Source organism: Malaya genurostris, chromosome 2, assembly GCF_030247185.1.
Source record: "Malaya genurostris strain Urasoe2022 chromosome 2, Malgen_1.1, whole genome shotgun sequence".
NCBI lineage: Eukaryota > Metazoa > Arthropoda > Insecta > Diptera > Culicidae > Malaya > Malaya genurostris.
Window position 1 is genome coordinate 297,457,482 of NC_080571.1, and position 21,394 is coordinate 297,478,875.

The following is a 21,394-nucleotide window of genomic DNA, read 5'->3' on the forward strand; positions in this document are numbered from 1 at the left end:
TTTGACTATGCAATAAAATTTTAAATGAATCAAGTTTTGGCATGATGCTTCGACAATTCCACTGCAGGACAGTGATTGTATCATTTGCGGCGGGTGATAAATTATCCATCAAAAGATACAAAACCTGAGACAATTGGCCATTGAGCTGATAACTGCTTCAAAAAATTTCTAGCTATTGGAAGAAATGCCATTATGAGGGTCTTTAAGGGTTCAGATATATTGAATGCTGAGAAAATCCATTCAACAATTTCCGAAAACTTCAGTAATCCTGTTGGTGGCTGTGAAATGGAGCCCACAGGATTATTACCTTTTTCTGTGCTAGATCCTGGATTGGTTTGTGAATTTGACAAACCAGGAGGCACAGTCTTTGGTTTTGACTTTTTTTGTTTAACACGGGGATCTTTTTTTGAAGATGAAACTTTAGGTGTCTTTTTTGGTAATTTGGAAGAAGACTTCTTTCTCTCAACTGACCCTTGGGTAGTGATAAACGAATTACCTTCACTATTTTCGTCAGAGTCAGAGTCCTCTGGTTCCTCTAGATTTGAAAACCCGTTTTCGGTTTCCAAAGCGGGGACATCAATGACCGTTTTAAGCATTTCTGCATATGTGCGCTTAGACCGTGCTTTTAAAGAAAGCTTAATTTTGTCTTTGTGCACTTTAAATGCAGTGCATACTGAAATATCCTCATGAGGACTTTCCCCACAATAAATACATTTTTCAATTTCCTTGTTGCAATCATTATCTTTATGAGGTCCTTCACACTTAATACATTTTGGTTTATTGCTACAGTAAGTAGCTGTGTGTCCGAATTTTTTGCAGTTCGTACAATTCATTACATTTGGAACAAAAAGCCGAACAGGGAGGCGAATTTTATCGACATAGACATAGGACGGCAACGCAGATCCGGCAAATGTCACTCGAAACGAGTCTGATGGGCGATAAACTTTTTTTCCCTCTTCATAAACTACTGAGTACAGTTGTTTGCACTCCAGTATTTTCACACCCTCAAGCATAGAGTTCTTGAAACGACCAACACCATGCTTGAGTAAATCATCTACCGAAAGACTCGCTTCGGTAACAACACCGTCAATTTCGACATCTTTGGAGGGTATGTAAACTTTATACTCTTTATTGAAATGTTCCGAAGAGACAATATCATTCGCGTGTTTCAAACTATTTACCACAACACGAATTTTATCGTTATTTACTTTTATGATCTCTTTGATTGAAGAGAATCGTGATGTCAAACCTTTAGAAATTTGGTAAATGTTTAATGGCTTTGATATACGTCTAAAAAAGACTATCCAAGGCCCAGAAGAGCTCTCCTGATATTTTTTCGTTCGTGGGGGTATCGGATTCATGCTAGGATTTACGTCCATGGATTCATCCATCACATTAAAATTTTTAATCAAACTTTAAAATAAAAAATGAAACCAACACTATACAGTACTCAATCAAAAGGAAAAGAAAAAACTTCTACCTTGAAATTGTTGTCTATCTCCGTTGCACTGCCGTGTAGATCCTCGTTGCTCTAGATGTTCTTGTTGGATGCTGATTGTTGGATGTGATGCTACTGCTACCTGACATCCAGCACCACTCGATTTCCGATATACTTTTGTCTTCGCCAGCTGCAACCAGCGCAGGTCACCGGTGTATACCTGCGTGTTGTATGGCAGTGGAAAGACCGAGTTGTCTTGTCTCCTTCTTCCTTGTGCTCCGCACCGATATGCTTCTGCACCGAAGTGCCTTCGCACCGGTGTGCCTTTGCACTCTCCTGCTTCTGTGTGCCTTTGCACTCTTCTTCTTCAATGTGCCTTTGCACTCTCCTGCTCAGCACTTGTGGCTGTATATTGTGGCCTGTGTAGAGCTTGGGAAACGCCCTTTGTTGTTTCCTTCACCAGCTTGGCCCAGCACTAGGGCTCTCTTATGCAGCACGATTTTACGTTTTAACGGCTGCTGCCAACAGGTCTCTACCTGTAGTTCAACCGTTGTCGTATTTAACGCGTGTAAACTAACCAGCGTTATTAAACTGTACGCTTCTATACACAACCTTCTCGGTTGAACGGCTATTACTGAATGCCGTTGTGACTATGTTAGAATTAAATTAGGATAAGAATATTATGTAAAAGTGATGCTACGGCGAAGAAAAACTTATGTAAACTGCCTTAAGAAATAAACGTATTTATGAAAAAAAAATATTTTATGCGGACTGTTTCACATGTTTTCTTCCTCGTATTGTTGTAATATTATTTACCGACACTTTCCGAAGATAATCGACGATTTTGAAGGATTAATAAAATTACACCATTACTGAGATTACTGGTACACCATTTTCTCTGAAATCGATGCACTGTTTATAAAATTAATAAGTCCACCCAGTGAACGACCATTATTAGTTTAAAACTGGGGGTAAATAAACGATATAAATCAAATCAAATTAATAAGTTTGTACGTTTTTCGAAAATTATCATCTATATATATATAAAAATCAATGTAAGTTTGTATGTTTGTAACGCGATAACTTCGGAACTACTGAACGGATTGCCACCAAACTTGGCACAGGTACTTCTTGGATTTCAGAGATGGTTTAGGGAGCATATTTATATGGGAGGGAGCGTAGCAAGTGTCATAACCAAGGGGGGGTCATAGAAAAATTCATATAACTTGACAAGAATCGATACGTTTTGAAGACCGTAGAACCATTTTGCATACATTAGTTATGACTATATGGGGGGTGGATGTAGCAATTGCCTTTAAATAGGGGGGTGTAATGTTTAAAACGGCATAATTCCGAAACTACTGAACGGATTGCCACTAAACTTGGCATAGATACTTCTTGCTCTTCAGAGATGATCATAAGGAAATTTTAATGGGGGCGAGAGCGTAGCAAGTGTTCTTAACAGGGGGAGGTCATGAAAAAATTTGTTTAATTTGACGAGAATCGATACTTTTTAGAGACCATAGAAACATTTTGCATATATTATACATGATTATATGGGGGGTGGATGTAGCAAGTGCCTTCAAAAGGGGGGTGTAATATTCCTATTGGCATAACTTCGGAATTACTGAACGGATTGCTATCAAACTTGGCACATGTACTTCTTGCTCTTCAGAGATGGTTATAAGAATATTTCCATGGAGGGAGGAAATGTAGCAAGTGCCATTAACATATGTGGTCATTAAAAATATTATCTAATTTGACTAGAATCGGTACTTTTTGAGTACACTTTTTGCACAACTGAGATATAATTATAAGAATATTCTGTGAGAAGAGGGTGTATTAAGTGCCTCTAAAAAAGGAGTGTAATGTTTGTAACGGCATAACTCAGGAACTATTGCACGAATTGCTATGAAATTTGGCACATATACTTCTTGCTCTTCAGAAAGGATCATTATGACATTTTCAGGGGGGAAAGTGTGTAGGAAGTATTTTTAACATGGGGGGAGAGGGTCGATGGCGAAATTTGAAAAGAATCGACATTTAGACTAGAAGCAGGGGTTTTTGAAAAAAAAATTCAAACTCCCATTTTTTATAAAACAAGAGAGTGGCAAGAATTTCAAGTCGTATTTTTCTTTAAATAATTTCAAAAGATCTGGTTTCATTTTGCCGGGGAATTCAAAGAACTAAGGGACAATAATCTTAGTCTGTCTATGAACGTGAGTGTATTCAAGTCTCAGCATAACTACAAAACAACTAAACGAGTCGCCATCAAGTTTGGCACATGTACCAAAGGTGGGAATCGATATTTTTTGAAAAGCACAGATACTCACAGAGGGTAATCATGAAGGAGATCTGTAGTAAGTTCACTGACAAAAAGGAAGTTAAATCAAAATAGATTATAAGGTTATTTAGAGGGTGAGAGAGTGGAATAAGTGCCCCGAACATGGAAAGTGAAAGGGAAAATTGATCGGGTTTTACGAAAAATTGGTACTTATATTTCTAGCAACTAAGTGAGGTTTGTCGAGAATACCATGAAAATTATGATTATTGTAAGATCTGAGATGGGACACTAATCATTCGCAATCTGAACATGAACGGAGTATTGTTCGATCGGGTTTCCGTCTAAGTTATGTTTCACTACAAGAGTATTTCACTAATCAGGACAACTTCGAGAATTTTTTTTCTATCTTCCCTTCACGAAACCTTTCCGAGCAACGCCGGGTAATTCAGCTAGTCATAAAATAAAATAGTTTCATTTGTTCAGGTTTAAATCTTTAGGTTGTTTGTATCTTAAATTGAGCTTCCAAGTAACTTTGAAGTGTAGTGAAGTTTATTGTATCATCATCATTATCATCTTTATTTTTGTATTTATTATGAAGACCCTAGAAACGTTTCATTTTTAATGTTATTGTGCTCGGTCGTGTCTTGAATACAACCCTCTAATTTTTTTTTCTAAGGAATCATTTAAAATAAAAAAGACAGTACAAATTAGAAACTATAAAAAACACGCCCAACTAAAAAAAAACACGCCAAATTTTTAATGAGATTAGTTCTCATCATGGTTTAATTTGTTTTGAAAATATGTTCAAAATATATGAAATGATAACAAATTCTGCACTTCAGCTGTTTCTCTAAGAAGGACGAATCTTACAAAAATTAACAAATGAAGTTCCACTCTTCTGCGAATAAATGCTCCAAAATCCTACAATTATACCTAAAAATTAGGATTCTAGAAAAATCTCAATCTTAGTAATACAAAGAACTCTGAAGGGTGAAACTTTCATTCAACTTGGCTTTCGCAAGTTTCGCCTTCCGTGTTCATTGCCAACAAACAGGCCGATACTTCAATTGCTAGAAAGGAAGGGTGAAACTATTTATTTTCATTTGCGTTTCGCCTTCGGCTCGTCAGTGCTCAAAGCAGTTCAAATTGAACTGCCATCTCGTGCCTAGCAGTTCAACTTAAACCGCTAAGCAAACGCAAAGTTTGCACTACTTATGCAACCCTCAAACAATATTGCACAAGTGCTATATTATTTCTGACGTCTCAGGCATAAGTAGTGCAAACTTTGAGTCTACTTAGCGGTTTAAGTTGAACTGCTAGGCACGAGATGGCAGTTCAATTTGAACTGCTTTAAGCACTGACGAGCCGAAGGCGAAACGCAAAGAAATAGAAACAAAATATGTGCTTTTTGCACAAACCATCAAAACCCCTAAATATTTATTTTCGTTATTTTAGATGGTTTCCGAACTTTTTACTGTATATTCAAAAAATTTCCTTCATAGAAGTAAGTTGAAGACCAAACAAACTCACATCGAATATACCGGTTCCCAGTTCCCGGTTCCGGAAGTACCGGAAATAGTGGTCAAAAATTTCGAAACAAAACTCACTTGATTTTCTCAGAGATGATTAAACAGATTTTCACAAACTTGGGCTCAAATGAAAGGGCTTATAGTCGCATAAACAAAGTCATCATTATCATCATCATCACTAGATGGATTAAAACAGTTTTCTTCAAACTTTTTTATAAATATTAAAAATATATGGGGCATTCCACGCAAAATCAGCCACCCAAAAAATTTTTCTTTCGTCTATTTTTTTTGGCAAAGAACTCAAAAATATTCAACACGTATTTTTTTATTTCAATATGGTAAGTGGAATTTTCGAGATATGATTTTATGATATTTCGCGTTTTCAAAAAAAAAGCCTTTTTTCAAGAATCTTTACTGTAAAATCTAATAAAGATACAACAATTCGTCCAAGACTTGAAATGTGGGTATTTTCCTTAGCTTTCAAATAAGTGATTCCATAAAACAACCTTTAAAGTTAATATTATGAAAAAAGTTAATAATTAATAAACAAATAAGAAAAAATCAAACTTGGGCCTATTTTTTTTGTTGAAAAAAGAAGCCTTAGGGGTTTAACTCAATCTTGGCAAAGTTTCAGAGTGGAAAGATCAATTCTTTCGGAGCAGTGAACTTTTCAATTACGACCCGCACGCGCGGAGAAAGGTTATGCAATCGCTGTGAAAACCAACTTTTGTACCGAGGCCCGGAGGACTCAGTGAGTCTCTCTCTCTCTTCTCTCTCTCTCTCTCTCTCTCTCTCTCTCTCTCTCTCTCTCTCTCTCTCTCTATCTATCTCTATCTATCTCTCTCTATCTATCTATCTATCTATCTATCTATCTATCTATCTATCTATCTATCTGTCTATCTCTCTCTCTCTCTCTCTCTCTCTCTCTCTCTCTCTCTCTCTCTCTCTCTCTCTCTCTCTCTCTCTCTCTCTCTCTGCTGTGTGTGTGTTTGTGTGTGTGTGTGTGTGTGTGTGTGTGTGTGTGTGTGTGTGTGTGTGTGTGTGTGTGTGTGTGTGTGTGTGTGTGTGTGTGTGTGTGTGTGTGTGTGTGTGTGTGTGTGTGTGTGTGTGTGTGAGTGTGTGTTTGAAACGTTTTTTTGCACTAACTTTTCTCGGAGATGGCCGAGTCGATTTTCACACACTTAAATTCAAATGATTGGTCTTGTGGTTCCATACAAAATTCCTGAATGTAATTTGGATCCGATTTCCGGTTCCGGAATTATGGGGTAAAATGTGCAAAAAAATAAAAATATGTGTTCTAACGTGTGGTCCTATACGTAATTCCTGAATTTCATCCGGATCCGGAAATATCGGGTAAAGTGTGTTAGAAATTTTACAATATCACTGAAATCTTCTCCATTTGATAGTTTTTATCAGTAGACGGTCAAACAAACCGATTTTGGTTATTCTTTTAAGAAACGAAGAAAATTATTTTGAAGAATGCCACAGTATCACATATGATAGTGTGATTGAAACGAGAAAAATATCATTACACCACTAGGTGAATTAAAACAGGTTTTTGGATCTTATGTTTACTTTCCAAGTTATACAAACTTTTCTGTCAAAATATTTGTTACAACTAACAGTTTTTCGACATTATTTGTTACAACTGATTTTGAAATTTAAGCATGGTTAATCAAACACGACATAGATAGTACTCACGAAGATATCGATACCTTTGTCTACTCGATTTTTTCACCATATCCCAAAAGTTGGGATTTTGAACGAAGCACGATGAAATGACGCTTGGAATCAAAATTAGACACAATTTTCAATACAATCGTTTTTCAGTGATTAATAAATAATAGCACGGTTCCTTTTTCTCAACATAATTTTTCGACTATGACGTATTAAACCTTATATGGGGAATTCCTCATTATCTTCGAATTAGAAGTGATAACCCATACATTATTATAACTAAATAGATTGTAACTGTTTTTAACTACAACCACCGAAAAAATGGAATCTTTATATCACTCAAATATATTCAAGAAAATATGTATATTTATTAAAATTGTTCTGTTTTGTTTTTAAAAATATTTTGTCCTATTTTTTTAATGAAGCAAACGATGACCATTCTTTTTAGTCACAATTTTTGAGGGACACTCGAATCTTGAAGCAGAAAACATGTGGATCGATAAAAAAGGTATCATCTCACTGCTAGGTGGATAAATCACTTTTTACTTTTTTTTATAAATATAAAAAAATTTATTTGAAACGCACTACGATTTCTCTTTGAAATTACAGGGTGATCAGTTTTTAAATTTCAAAATCTTATAGAAAATAGCGGTACCAAAAAATCATCAAAGTTGGGCTCTAAACTGCTTCAATTTATTCGTCATACTAATTCATGGACATACGAACTATTTTGGGATATGCTGGTCTCTGAATACAGTTTCGTTAAGACAAAAACTTTAAAGATGAGCTCACTTCTACATCTCATGGAATGCTTAATCGATTGTCACACGTATAGATAAAAACCTGTTTTAATCCACCTAGTGGTGTAATGTTGCCTTTCACATAGTACTCATAACATCATAAATATTACTGTGGAATCCACAGAAACAACTGTTCATTGAATAGACATAGGAAAGTTTTTTCGGATTTAATCTAACAAAATCTACATATTCTGTTTACCCTGTAGTTCCGGAACTGGAGTAGTATCCACAAGAAATTTAGGAATTCCGTATGAAACTGTAAGAATTTGTGAAAATCGATTTGGCCGTCTTGAAGGAAAGCGAGATCCTTATGCAATTTTTAATCACCGGTTCCAATTCTTCGGAAACAGGAAAAAATAAATTTTAATTCAATGACATTCATTTATTCTTTCGGTCGCACTTATCATAGAACAGGTAAAATTTTTAACAACCGCAGCACCGTCTTTTACCAATATCACACACCAGTAGCAGACATCTGTAACCGTTTCTTCATAGCGTGTACGACATAGAACAAAAAACGCATCGATCGTTTTGTGTTTTCTTCTTCTTTCGGTGTTGGACATATTTTCAATCTATATGGCGATTTGAAAACTTTGACCTTCATCGCCCTGTAAAGATTGTCCCAAAAAATATGGACGCAACCAAAAACCGCTGCTATTTCGCAATGGTTCAGAATCTGTCATTTTTTATGGCTGCGTCCTGTTGTTTACACTCTTCTCTAACCACTTGTGCAGTTGTTTATTCGTTTTCATTAGTTTGTTTCGAAATGCGTGAACTTTCAGCAGAACAACGTCGAAAAATTGTGTACAAATGGTGCACAGAACGCGGACTGTCACTGAGAAAGATAGCAAAAATGGAAGGAGTAAGTGAAAAAGCCGTGCGAAATGCAATCAGGAAGGAGGTTTCAGTTCGGAATGTGGCAAAAAAAGTGGGCACATCGAAGTCAAATGTTCTTCGTGCTAAAGAACGTTTGAATCTTCGAACCTATAAGAAGCAGAAACAACCGAAACGTAGTCCGAAACAAAAAGCATCGATAAGGCCGAGGGTTCGAAAGCTGTACAATACGATTTTTGCTGGAAATTTGAAATGCATAATCATGGACGATGAAACCTACGTGAAACTCGATTACAAATCCTTCCCGGGACCACAATATTATACGGTGCGAGAAGGGCAAGTGTTAAACCAGTCCGAGATATCGATTGAAGTCGAAAAATTTGGTAAGAAAGCTATGGTCTGGCAAGCAATTTGTAGCTGCGGTAAGATTTCGAAACCCTTCATCACCACTGCTTCAATGAACAGCAAAATATACATCAAGTAATATTTACAAAAACAACTTCTACCCATGATTCGAAATTTGGCGTTGATGCGTTTCGTCCCAAAAGACATGAATCCACCAAATTGCCCACAATTTCAACCAATTGAGGAATTTTTGGCATTAACAAAGGCACATCTTAGGAAACATGTCTCGGCAGCCGAAACCATTCAACAGTTCGAAAAAGATTGGAAAAAAGTGTCAAAACTTGTCGCCAAGAAGTCTGTACGGAATTTAATGAGGAACATTTGCAAGAAGGTGATAAAAATCTCCGGCATACCGAATTTCCCTGCCATAGACGACGTTTTTGAAGGAGTAAGCGACATTTCAATGCGAAAGCATCGCTCTGATTGGTCAATCGATGCAGAAGCGAAGCTGTTGCAAGCACGCGAATCTATAAATAGAAGCAAAAGTATAGCTAACGTTTCAGTCCTACGCGTAGCATGCTAGAGGTAGGTTGTTGTTAGACAGCAAGACAAAAAGTGCCATAAAACGATTTGAAGCTTTAATTTAACCGCTCTGATCTTGTGTCATGCAAGCTTGGTGAAGAGAAGCTTGCATACATTTGGGATATTGATGTAATTTCGTTGGCTATAAAATAAATACAAATCAAGACAAACAATGTTCGGTGTTGGTTCCTAATCAAGATCAATCTAAGCAGACTCTCGTGCAATTGCGGATTCAAAAGTATGACGATTGATTGAACTGTTTGATTGTAGATCATTAGAAATTTTGGTTGGCTTGTTCCACATCAATGGCTCGAACAAACCCATGGGGCTGATCCTTGCAGTTTTTTTTTTATGAGAAAGGCAAAAAGAAATAATTTTAAGACTTCATACAATTTTATCTTCGATTCGTCTTGCAGTTCCGAAATTATAATGTAATAATTGTTTGAAATTTCAAATTTTCATTCAAAACGACGGTCATTGAAATGATTTTCATGTAAACGGAAAACATCGTAGAATATTCACGCAAAAGTCACATGCGGATTGATAAAAAACATGTTTTTATCTAAAGGTAAAAATTGCAGAATAATTCAGCATTATTTAACGAAAGATGTGTCTCCTGTTGTGAGACTGCAAAAATGTTTTCCCAATATAAATTTCCCAGAATATAGCCAACCCTGTAAAAAACATGCGATTTTTTCCTTTTGATAAAACCAGAAAACAAATTTACCATCGTGTAGCATCCTATAAACCACTAGTAAATGCGTTCGAGATAAGTGCATTGCAGATAAGTATTTATCTTCGCTGAAATCAAACAACATAACGATAACGAAACAAACTTGCAGAAGGTTGCAAAGTGCCCGTGTAGTTGCGTGTAGTATCCAGACAGAGACATCTGCTGCAATAAAATCCTGTCACATTCCGTGTCAAACTATAGTGGCGCGATATCGGCGTCGGCTGGTGACGACAAACATACGTTCCTTTTTTTTCTCGCAGCAATCCGTTGCGTTATTATTAGCCAGAGATGAATGTCTAACATTTCCAGCAATTTTCTCACCTGCTCATGTAACATCTTTTATCCCCGAGCGCTTACCCCTCTAATCCACAGAACTCTTCCGCTGTCTTATCCGATGGAAAAAAAATTGAGAAAACAAAATGTGTTTACCTCTACCCGGCTTAATTCATGTCAAACACTCAATGAAAACGGCGTGGGAGGCAGGGAAAAATCGCTTCGGTGTTAGTAAATAATTGCTCCCCAAGCCATTAATGGCTTTATCGAACAGTGGCAGCAACAATGAAAAATCAATTCGCCATCTCTGATATCGTCATCACCGGGTTTTTTTTTCTGCAACAGTTTTGTCTACCTGAGCCGAACCGAACGTGTCTGAGTCAGAGCGTGAACGAATTTCCTCCGAACATTTTCCACTTAGCATTGGATTGATTTTACTGTACCTTTCTCTGTTACTTTTTAGCCGTTTTTTTGCTCTCTCTCTCACACACATCGATTCGGTTAGACTGCTGTTCATCTCTAACTGACTGACTGACTGACTGGCTCTGGCGGGAAGTACAATCACTTTCCCGTTGCACTTGCGATGTGTATCTATGTGGGTAGATTGGGGCGTTTCGAACACGTTCTCCACATATATTTCCATCCTATCCATTCCATTAGTCAATCATTGGAACTCCCGAAAGCAGCCTTGGGTTGGCAAAACTTTTCACCGGAGTTTTTTTTATAATTCCTACTGTACGCAAACAAAAAGTTTTTTTTTCTTAGCTTCCAATTAACAGCTATCTTAAAAACTTGATCTCAAACCAGTTTTGCCCCGATGCTCTGCTCAATTGCTTAGGTTAAACGAGATATATTTCAATTATTTTCTTTGCCATTTCTGTGTACTCTACATTGGATGTGTTTATTGGTTGTTTTGCTGTGGGTTTCATCGCCGCCGAGGCTGCTCATCCACAGTTCACACACGTACATGAGTCTTGCACCTACAGGGGCAATGAAAATGTGATTTTAGGAGCCTTCGCGCTGTTATTTGTTTTCTGTTTTATGGAATCCGGTAGTGTCAATTCAAGTACCCCGAAGGGAGTAAGGTTAGAAATACATCAGCAAACACGAGTTTCCGCCATTCGGTAGTATACCTCAATCGTCGTTTGTGTGATAATTGGTTCGAATTTTCTTCCAACTCTTCTTCCATCAGATAACTCCGGAAGCAACCCGAAGCACAAACATTCGGCGAATTTCGAAACAAGGTTGTACGAGAAGAACGACGCAATATATGCAATAGGTGAGAAAGCTAGCGAGCTTCCTTCATCCATGAAATCCGATCGACTAGACCGACAACGAATCCCACCGGCAAGTTTCACTTCGAAATCGCATCAGTGGGTAAGCCGCGAGTGAGCGAGCTGGTCTCGGAAGCGATCAGATGTATTTTTTTTGGGAAGATTTCCTATCTGTTTAATCGGCTGAGTGCTACTTTTCCGAGAAGGAGAAATGCGTTTCCGAATTTCAGTGTTTATACACAATGTAAGCAAATGAATCGCAGAGGTGATAAATCACATAATGGGCTATTGCTGACTGCCACCGATAACTGGGTGAAACGTGTAATGCAGTATTTGCAGTTGGAATCCTCATTGTGAAAGGTGCTACCTGATCAGGTGTTTCGTGCATTAGTTCAAATTTGCTAACAGGGAACGCTGCTAAATAGTGAAAACCATGGTTTGATATACTATTAAAAATTAGACACATGTGAAAAAAAAAACGCATGACTTTTACGCATACTAGATATATGCAGAATTGACACAGAGATTCAAATGCTTCTAATTTTACTTTATATAGTTGACTTTTGGTTTTTAATCAGTGGCGTTTCGTGACGAAATTTACGAGTTGTTCGCTGATTATATGATATGTTATCAGATGTATCAGGAATCAGAACTAATTGGCTCAAGTGGGACGTTTCCCTAGTTATTTGGAGATTTGAGCCTTACCGTGGCTTTTCATCAATTTCCTGATGGGAAGGAAATGATAAAAGGAACATGGAAGGAAATTGTGAAGTGAGTGAGATTTGAAAACAGCACAAAACAAATCGTTCTGCATCCCCGAAAGGATGCTCTAGCGACAAAAGTACATTCCCGGAAGAATTCAGAACGATTCGCAGTATGTACGAACAGAAGTAAATTCGGCACCCCATAAGGGATGCCAAACAATCTGCTAAAACCTACTTAAGCTCAATACAGAAAGGACTCATTCACTCCAGGAAGAACGATAAGCTCCTCTGACTATAGCTCTTTACCACATTGGTTGAGAAACGATAGAATATCCTTTAATTTTAGCTCCGCATACACAGACTCAACCATGTATGGAGTACCAAAAACCCGGATACGTAGTTGCGTTAATACGGGGCAGTTACATGTCAGATGATATGAAGTACCGTAATCGCATTAATACAAATCACATGAATAATACTCAACACGCTGAATAATAGCCATGTGATAATTCAGTTTGCAATGTCCAATCAGAGCCCTGACCAGAATACTGCAATGATGCGTGGAAAAATGCAGTAGACACTTTGACATTTTCCGATTCAAATCTGTTAAAAATGATTTTGTCTGAGAGTAAGTTTGCAAGCTGCGCCAGTAGCAGCGCCGTGCATATCTTCTAAATTATATAAGATAAAGAGTTTATTCCTTCGGCAAAGTTATCGGATTTGAGTTTATCTAAAACATAGTCGAAGACAGCAAGACCTATTTCTTCAAATTTAAAAGTTAAATTTTTTTGTGTCTTTACAGTGAGTTTCGGAACATGGCTTGTCACTTCCAAGTGATGGTCTAACGAGGTGCACATTTTTTATAAAATTTACTGGTAAATTCATCTAGTTGGCAGCCGTTGTTAGCTAGTAGATATATAAATCTACTTCGGGATGACTAGTCCCCGTTTTTCGCTTCCGAACGCACCGATAATAGTGAAGAAAAGCTCCAAAAATGGAACTTACTTCGATTTCTCAACAACGGTTAAACCGATTTACTCGAATCATGTTTTAAATTAAAGCTCTCATTGCACAATGGTCCGGATCCACAATTTAGGAGGACAAAAACATTTGTGGCTTAGCCTTATACTTTAGAGCTATGATGTCTCCGGAACAAATGATCAGTGAAAGATAAGCCATATTTTGAAGCATATGGTATTAGGGTGGTTCTAATTATTAGGGTGATCCAAAAATTATTTTCCGTATGTGTTGAGATAGAGGACTGCATCCTTCGGCAAAATTGTAGGAAAACTTATATCAGGCAACTTTGCCGAAAACACTATTGTAGTATCTCTAACGGTTTTAGTGTTACAGCTATTTTAATAGATCAACTTAGGGTGTTCCTAAAAAAAATCAGATTTTTTGCTCTAGCTTTCTTAATATTCACTTCTCGATTTTGGTGTCTTTGAATATCTTTTAAAGTTTGTTAACCAATTTTTTCATGACTAGCGCATTCAGATAGCGTTTTCTGAACCGAAGTTATGAGCAAAACTAGTTCAAAAACAGATCATTTTTAAACTGCTATATCTAACATTGGAGCAAACGAAAAAAAAAATCGGTTTCTTTCATTTGATAGAAAATACTTTCGAGCATGTTTATACAAAAAATGGCGGAGGAGATATTTTTTAAAATTTTTTAAATTGTGTTCAAACATTGGGTTTTTTCATTGAAAAATGCTCTTTCATGTAAGACATTTATTAGCTATACATATTAAAATAAGGTTTGCTGTCATCTAGCGTGTTAAAATTAAAAACGTTAATTCAGCTGCATAATCGGGAAGATGGAGTACACTCACGTTGGTTGTTACTCTATTCGATAATGCTATTACAGGATCAGATGTTAATAGAAATCGTTTGAATACATTCTCTAGACTCACTAACTCTCTTGCGCTTCCTTACTGTACATACCAATAGGAAGTAAAGCATGTTTTATAATTGCAGTCCCACGCACCAGAAGTTTATGCACGGTTGGCGACAGAGCATACCATCCATACAGCTCCACAAAACGAATTCTTGGTTGTTCAGTAAACTCCTGGAAAGCAGGTACCGAAATCTTCACATTGCTGTTTATCAACGTTAAGGTTTTAAAAAACCGTTCAAGTATATTTTCATTTAACTCGATGATTTGCGCTACTGTGTTATATTCTTTGAAAAATCTGCGGGCCCAGTTACCATCATTCGAGTTGCCGCCTCCAGGTAATGGTTCACCAATGCCAGACCCTGTCAGCTTGGAGCGAAATCAATCTTCAGTATAGGAACGCCATCGCACGGCATCACATTCAACATCTCATGTCAATTGTGTGGGTGCGCAGTGCTGCTATTTTTGCGCGCAAAAATTTGACATTTCTCTTCCCTACTTCTACACGGAACAACCCGCGATCCCATTTCAACCAGAATATTAGTTGTTTTTCTGAATTCGATTGGTTAAAATTTGGTACAACTAATCGATTGTTGTTTTAACTAAACTGTCATTTTTGTTTTTCTATTAGCAGAAACGATGGTTGAAACAACTAATTCAACTGTTTGAAAAAAAATGCTGTCAATTAGTGAGGACACATACCATTCAATTTCAACAAATATTTTAGTTGAAATAACTGGTGTTGTTATTGAAACAAAACTCTGTTAGTTGAAAAATAAATCGGTTTTATTTGTTTGTTTGTTTTGAGATCAGTAAAGATCTAAATTCTACAAAAAATACTTCTGATTCGATCGGAAATGATTGATGTTGAAAAACGTTTTAATCAGAAAATGTGCCCGGAGGGGCGAGTAAATTTGCAAAATTATTAAATTTACCTAAAATGAGTATTGAAAGATGATGCCTTCAAACGGTTGAACTAAAGTTATGCACTGATAATTTTAGTCAATTTATATGAGCTTGGGTGCATCAACCGCTGGGAATTGGAATTTTGCGACGGCAATTCAAACGCGCCATTCAATCGCAGCGCGTTCTGTGTGTTTGAAACCCTTCGCTCCTGTTACTTTTATAAATTAAATTCATGTCAAAAAGCGTTTTATTGCTAATGCATGAACATCATCATCGGTATCAAACAGCTGGAAGTAAAACAGTCTGCTGGAAGTAAATAATGATCGAATTTGAAGCATAAATTTTTTGCGCATACCTGAAAGATTACGAGATGATCATTCATAAACATTTCTAATTTTTCACCAAATCTTTTTCATCTCAAACAAGGTTAACTTTATCACAACACCGCTGTTAGGTAAACACTTGTTATCATAAATTTCTCAAATCGAATGGACACAATTTCACCAAACGCTTTAACCATCGATGTTGTTTTCATTGACATTTTGAAGATTTCAACTAAAAAAGTTGTTGATTTTACATTGTGGTTATTGTTTTGCTTTCAACTGTCTCCGGCATTTGACAGCATTCAAAACAACATATTTTTCAACTACTTGAATAAATGCAAACCAAAAACCATTTTGGTTGAATCAAAAAGAAATTAGTTAAATCAACTATCGCAAAAATCAAAAACTGCGATATCGCAATTTTATGATCGAAGGGTTCTCCGTGTATGTACGAGATTTGATGCGGACTCACCTGAGGGCACCATGCTCGCAAAAAGGATGTTTCCAATGATTTATTCTGGAAATGTACGAGCTGGATATCTTGTTAATATGATGTCTTTGCTAATACGCAACCCTAGCTGCTCTTTTAATGCCGTTAGTATGTTTGTCTCTTGCTCCTTGACATGCTGATTTTGTCGGGACACGCGCCATGTCGGTTTCTCAATGTGCAAACAATAACTCACTTTTAGCCAAAGTTCCATAGATCGAATCATTGCGTGTAGAGGCGAAATTCCAAATTGATATTTGTTTGGATTATTCTCATTTGTTTCAGTTCTTGAAAAATTCAGAGCTTTTCCTGAGCGCTTGCATATGTACCAAGCTTGGGAGTGTGTGCCGTCGTTTAACACTTTCGTATCGTTCAGGCAGAACACTAGCTTCGTTGATACAAATACTTTCCCCAGTACTGTGGGTGAAAGCTCTGCAATTTCTGCATTTACTTTGTCCACTTCCTGCTGTTAGTTCCGTGTTTTCCTTTCGAAAGCAATTCGCAAGTATATGCAGTTCCATCCGCAGAACTTCAATCGTTTAGTGAATCTAGAGGATGTATTCAAACGATTTCTATTAACGTCTGATCCTGTAATAGCATTATCGAATAGAGTAACAACCAACGTGAGTGTATTCCATCTTCCCGATTATGCAGCTGAATTAACATTTTTAATTTTAACACGCTAGAAGACAGCAATACCTTATTTTAATATGTATAGCTAATAAATGTCTTACATGAAAGAGCATTTTTCAATGAAAAAACCCAATGTTTGAACACAATTTAAAAAATTTAAAAAAATATCTCCTCCGCCATTTTTTCTATAAACATGCTCGAAAGTATTTTCTATCAAATAAAAGAAACCGATTTTTTTTCGTTTGCTCCAATGTTAGATATAGCAGTTTAGAAATGATCTGTTTTTGAACTAGTTTTGCTCATAACTTCGGTTCAGAAAACGCTACCTGAATGCGCTAGTCATGAAAAAATTGGTTTCAACAAACTCTAAAAGATATTCAAAGACACCAAAATCGAGAAGTGAATATTAAGAAAGCTAGAGCAAAAAATCTGATTTTTTTAGGAACACCCTAAGTTGATCTATTGAAATAGCTGTAACACTAAAACCGTTAGAGATACTACAATAGTGTTTTCGGCAAAGTTGCTTGATATAAGTTTTCCTACAATTTTGCCGAAGGATGCAGTCCTCTATCTCAACACATACGGAAAATAATTTTTGGATCACCCTCATAATTAGAACCACCCTAATACCAATGCTTCAAAATATGGCTTATCTTTCACTGATCATTTGTTCCGAAAACATCATAGCTCTAAAGTATAAGGCTAAGCCACAAATGTTTTTGTCCCCCTAAATTGTGGATCCGGACCACTGTGCATTGTCTTAACATATACTGTGCTATTTCATCCAGATCAGGCCTCCGGTTCCGAAAATATAGGGCAATGAGTGTCTAAACATTCAAATCGTCATTCAAAAAAATTTTTCGATTTTGAATATCTCAAAATTCAAGTTCCAAAATCGATTTTTTCAAAAAACAATTTTTTGAGGTTATAACAGATCTGGACGTTTCATATTTGGTTTTGGGATTTTTTACGCGGATTTCCGAAGTTACGCGTTTTTTTGGTGCGGTTTTTTACGCGGTACATATCTGCCGCGTAAAAAGAGACCTCAGTGTATTGTAAACAAAGGTTTTGGTTACTTGAAATCTCCGAATTATCTTGTATGTATGTATTTAGAAACTAAAAACTAAAACCTCTCGTCAAACTAATTCATCTGTTGCTCAAAGAAGGGCGAATCTAACAAAACTAAACAAATCAAGTCTCTCTCTCAGTTCGGTTTTACATCTCATCCAAGTCAGTCGATGAAACAAAACTGCTTACGTTGGAAACAGAAGAAACCAAGTACAGTATTGTGTAGTGAACAATAGACCTCGAAAATGAGTGAACCAAACGAACAAAAGCTACCGCCGACACGAAAGAATACAATTGTTGTTGACTTCAGGCAGTGCAAAATTCGACCTTCGATACGAGAACTTGAAGGTTTGCTTAAGGAGCAAATGCAGCGGACATTAAACGGGTGCATTTACTTCAATGCAATAAGACGAATAATGTTGTTTACATCCAGTTTTATAAAGAGTTGGATGCAATTCAATTCGCAAAAGACAATAACAATGTGCACTATGTGGAACACGAGAACATTAGGTACAACATTCCAGTATATATGGATGACAGTGCTTTTGAATTGCGTGTGCATGATCTTCACTCAAGCGTCACCGATTCTTATATTCGCAAAACTATGTCCCAATACGGAGAGATTCTCTCTATCGAAAAAGAAAGGTGGAAGAATTTTTTCCCCGGTATTCTAAATGGCGTACGTGTATTACGCATACACTTTAAGAAACCTATACCTTCTTATGTGATTTTCGGTCAAGATACAAGAATTCCGCGCAAATCACTTGTTACCTATGACAATCAGATGGCCACATGTCAGTATTGTCAAAAAGCTGTTCACTACGGTAAGCCATGGGATAAACTGGACAAGGAGACAACTACACCAAAGGACAACAGTGCTTCCGTCAAACCAACCCCAAGCAACCCCAGTACACCTGTGACAGTCACCAACAACAGTGAAGCAACCCCTTCAACGAAACCATCCAACGTATCCTACGTATAAATCCTATAGAACAAAGTACCCCAGCTGCAATTAACAACTTACCATCCAACCAACCAGCAACTGCAAACAATGTACAACAAGGCTCATCTCCAGCAACTAGCTATGAAACCAACAACAATACCATCGATGTGGCAATGGATGACGAGACGAACCACGAACGAAGTGCCCCTCAATCCTCGCAGGAGGGAAATGGAAGCTCCTCTCCCCCTAGAAAAAGGGTGACAACGAGATCCAACTCAAAAAAAAAATTATTTGAAAAATCGGCCACATAAAGCTTGTGCGCAAATAGGCCTGAATAAAAAATATCTTTTAAATAAAAAAAAGTCTCTCTCTCTCCTACGTATAAATACTCTAAATTCCTACAATTACGCCAAAACATCGGATTCTACAAAAATCTCAATCTTAGTAATACAAAGTACGATAAAGGGCGAAACTGTCATTCCATTTATTCACGTAGGTTTCGCCCTCCGTGTTCCATGTCAACAAACAAGGTGATACTTCAATTGCCAGATTTTCGTTATTTTAGATGGTTTCCAAACTTGTTACTATTGAAAATAGTAAATGCAACGATAAAATTACCCACAGATTAGTGTTAGTACGGAAATCAGCCAATTTCACGAAAAATGCGTAACTTTATAACTCACACAGGAACCATAGAAGTAAACAAATCGAAAAAAGGCGAAACTCTGTATGCTGATTTATTCAGTGGATATAGAGGAAAAGTATAGAAAATTTATACTTTCCAAAAATAAACCAACAGATCATAAAGTTCTCAAAAATTGTTCTGAGAATATACGACAATTTCTAAATAGGAATTGAAACCAAAGTCGAAACATTTATCGATATTTTCTTCATTTTCTGTCAATGTTAGATTCGCCCTTCTTTGAAAAACAGCTGAATTGTAATGCAGCTCTGCAGAAGTAGAGATACTGGTAGCGTTAAGCGATTACAGATTCTTAGACTTTCTAACTATTCTACACATCCTTAATCGACTGCATCTCCGGTATGGCAGTTTTGTAGAAGATCTTTATTTTTCTGTTTTACTGAGTGGTAATGCAGTAACTGAAACTATTTACCGAAACGTGTTATCAACGGTCCTGCTGCATGGTGTGCGGCCGACCCGACACAGTTCACAAATAAGTTTGTAGCACTTTTTTTTCACCAATACCAGCAGAGAATGTGAGTACATTACATTGCCTCGCTAGTCATGTTTGGCCCATTAATCTTATTTTGCCTTTTCCTGGTCAAATTTTTCGAGGCTCGGTCGCACATATTTAAATGTGGTGCGCGTCAGGTGCTGTAACACCATTAGGCAGGCATCGAAAGAAACCGAGGACCGATCGATGGCGTAACAACACCGACGTCAATCGTAATGTCTTTTTGTGAAACAAAATTCGGGCGAGTGAAATTAGGAGCTGCCCGTGTGTTCTAGTGATTTTTCAAACTGTACCTAGTAGCATATTTTATAATAGCCTAGAAAATGTTAATCAACCAGTTTTTCTCGGAAACTCGGGGAACACGGCACACGGCTTGCGGTTGTTACCGTCATCTTGAAGGTACCGCAGTTAAACGTATGTTACGGTTAGCTTACTGCTCTATTTTCTTTCCTTTTTGATTTATTTTCTACTTGTGTTGGCTTGTAATTGAAGGAAACTTTATGGCATGCTCAATCTCTGCAGTTCACGTCAGAAGCACGTTCGCAACTTCAAGTTCAATAACATGCCTTCCATGCAATTCTCAAGCAGGCTTGAAGACTGGTTCGTTTGAAGGTTGCATTGTTCTTAATGAGCTTAGAGTATCAGGTGTCAAAAGTTCTCACCATTTAAAGGCATGTGTTGCGTTGCAGCGTACCATGTATGCACCGAACGGCACAGCATATGGTGAAACATAGAGGCAACGGGGACAACTGTGGCGGCAACAGGGCGCTAATCCGGCGTTATTTTCATTGAGCAGTCATTATGCCATTGTTGTTATTCTGCCGCACGCAGCCGGCCAAATTTGTCGGATTTGCTAGTTTGGAACCGTCGGAGGCTCGTGTTTGTGACGGTAAGCATAGGAGGAGATAACGAAGAGCTGGGTCTTTTTACCGGTACTAAATTAGGAAACGAAATTTCAAGATCAAGACATTGCCAAATCCGATCTTCTACCATCCGGTCAGTCAGTCAGTCAGTCAGTCAGTCAGTAAATCTGCGATAATCCTTCAAACCGAGCACTAATCGCATTGGGGCGTCTGAAACGAGCTGCAGGGAATCGGAGACATTTGTTGTTATGTTTCGTTTCTCTGGAATGCAAACAATAAACTCATGGCATAAATGTTTAAACGAACAGTGAAAAATATGATGACACGCGTTTCCAAATATACGCCCCCGGTTTATGTATAGGAGGACGACGCATTGATCCGCAACATGTTGATGGCAGCCGTTCTAGTGACTGCGATGACGGCATGGGAATGGTTTTCCGACGTTGTTTTGCCGCTGTGCCGGGTGACAGGTTACATCAATCAAATACTGACGTTAGCATATTGGCGATGTTTTTGAAATTTGCGTTTTGAGTGAAAATCGATTATGATAAGATACTTTTCGAAGTCACGGATCCTGATAGCTTGTATAAAAACCGATCTAGTTCA

General features: G+C 37.4%; 2 protein-coding genes across 4 annotated transcripts in view; both read left to right on the forward strand.

The window, feature by feature from the left end:
- LOC131430673 (serine/threonine-protein kinase GL21140) overlaps window positions 1–21,394 on the forward strand; it is an 86,490-nt gene that overhangs the window by 13,469 nt on the left and 51,627 nt on the right. The window lies entirely within an intron of this gene.
- LOC131430674 (uncharacterized) lies at window positions 18,183–19,133 on the forward strand. Its single transcript, XM_058595823.1, has 2 exons — window positions 18,183–18,762; window positions 18,826–19,133. Exons 1-2 carry the CDS (start codon window positions 18,316–18,318, stop codon window positions 18,988–18,990), a joined length of 612 nt encoding a protein of 203 aa, XP_058451806.1. The 5' UTR covers window positions 18,183–18,315; the 3' UTR covers window positions 18,991–19,133.

Bases quoted from the DNA above. Each gene is read 5' to 3' on its own strand.
- LOC131430674 (XM_058595823.1), top strand. From the start codon at position 18,316: ATGGATGACAGTGCTTTTGAATTGCGTGTGCATGATCTTCACTCAAGC. The intron at 18,763-18,825 runs GTATAAATCCTA...CCAACCAACCAG, and splicing joins AACCATCCAACGTATCCTAC to CAACTGCAAACAATGTACAA.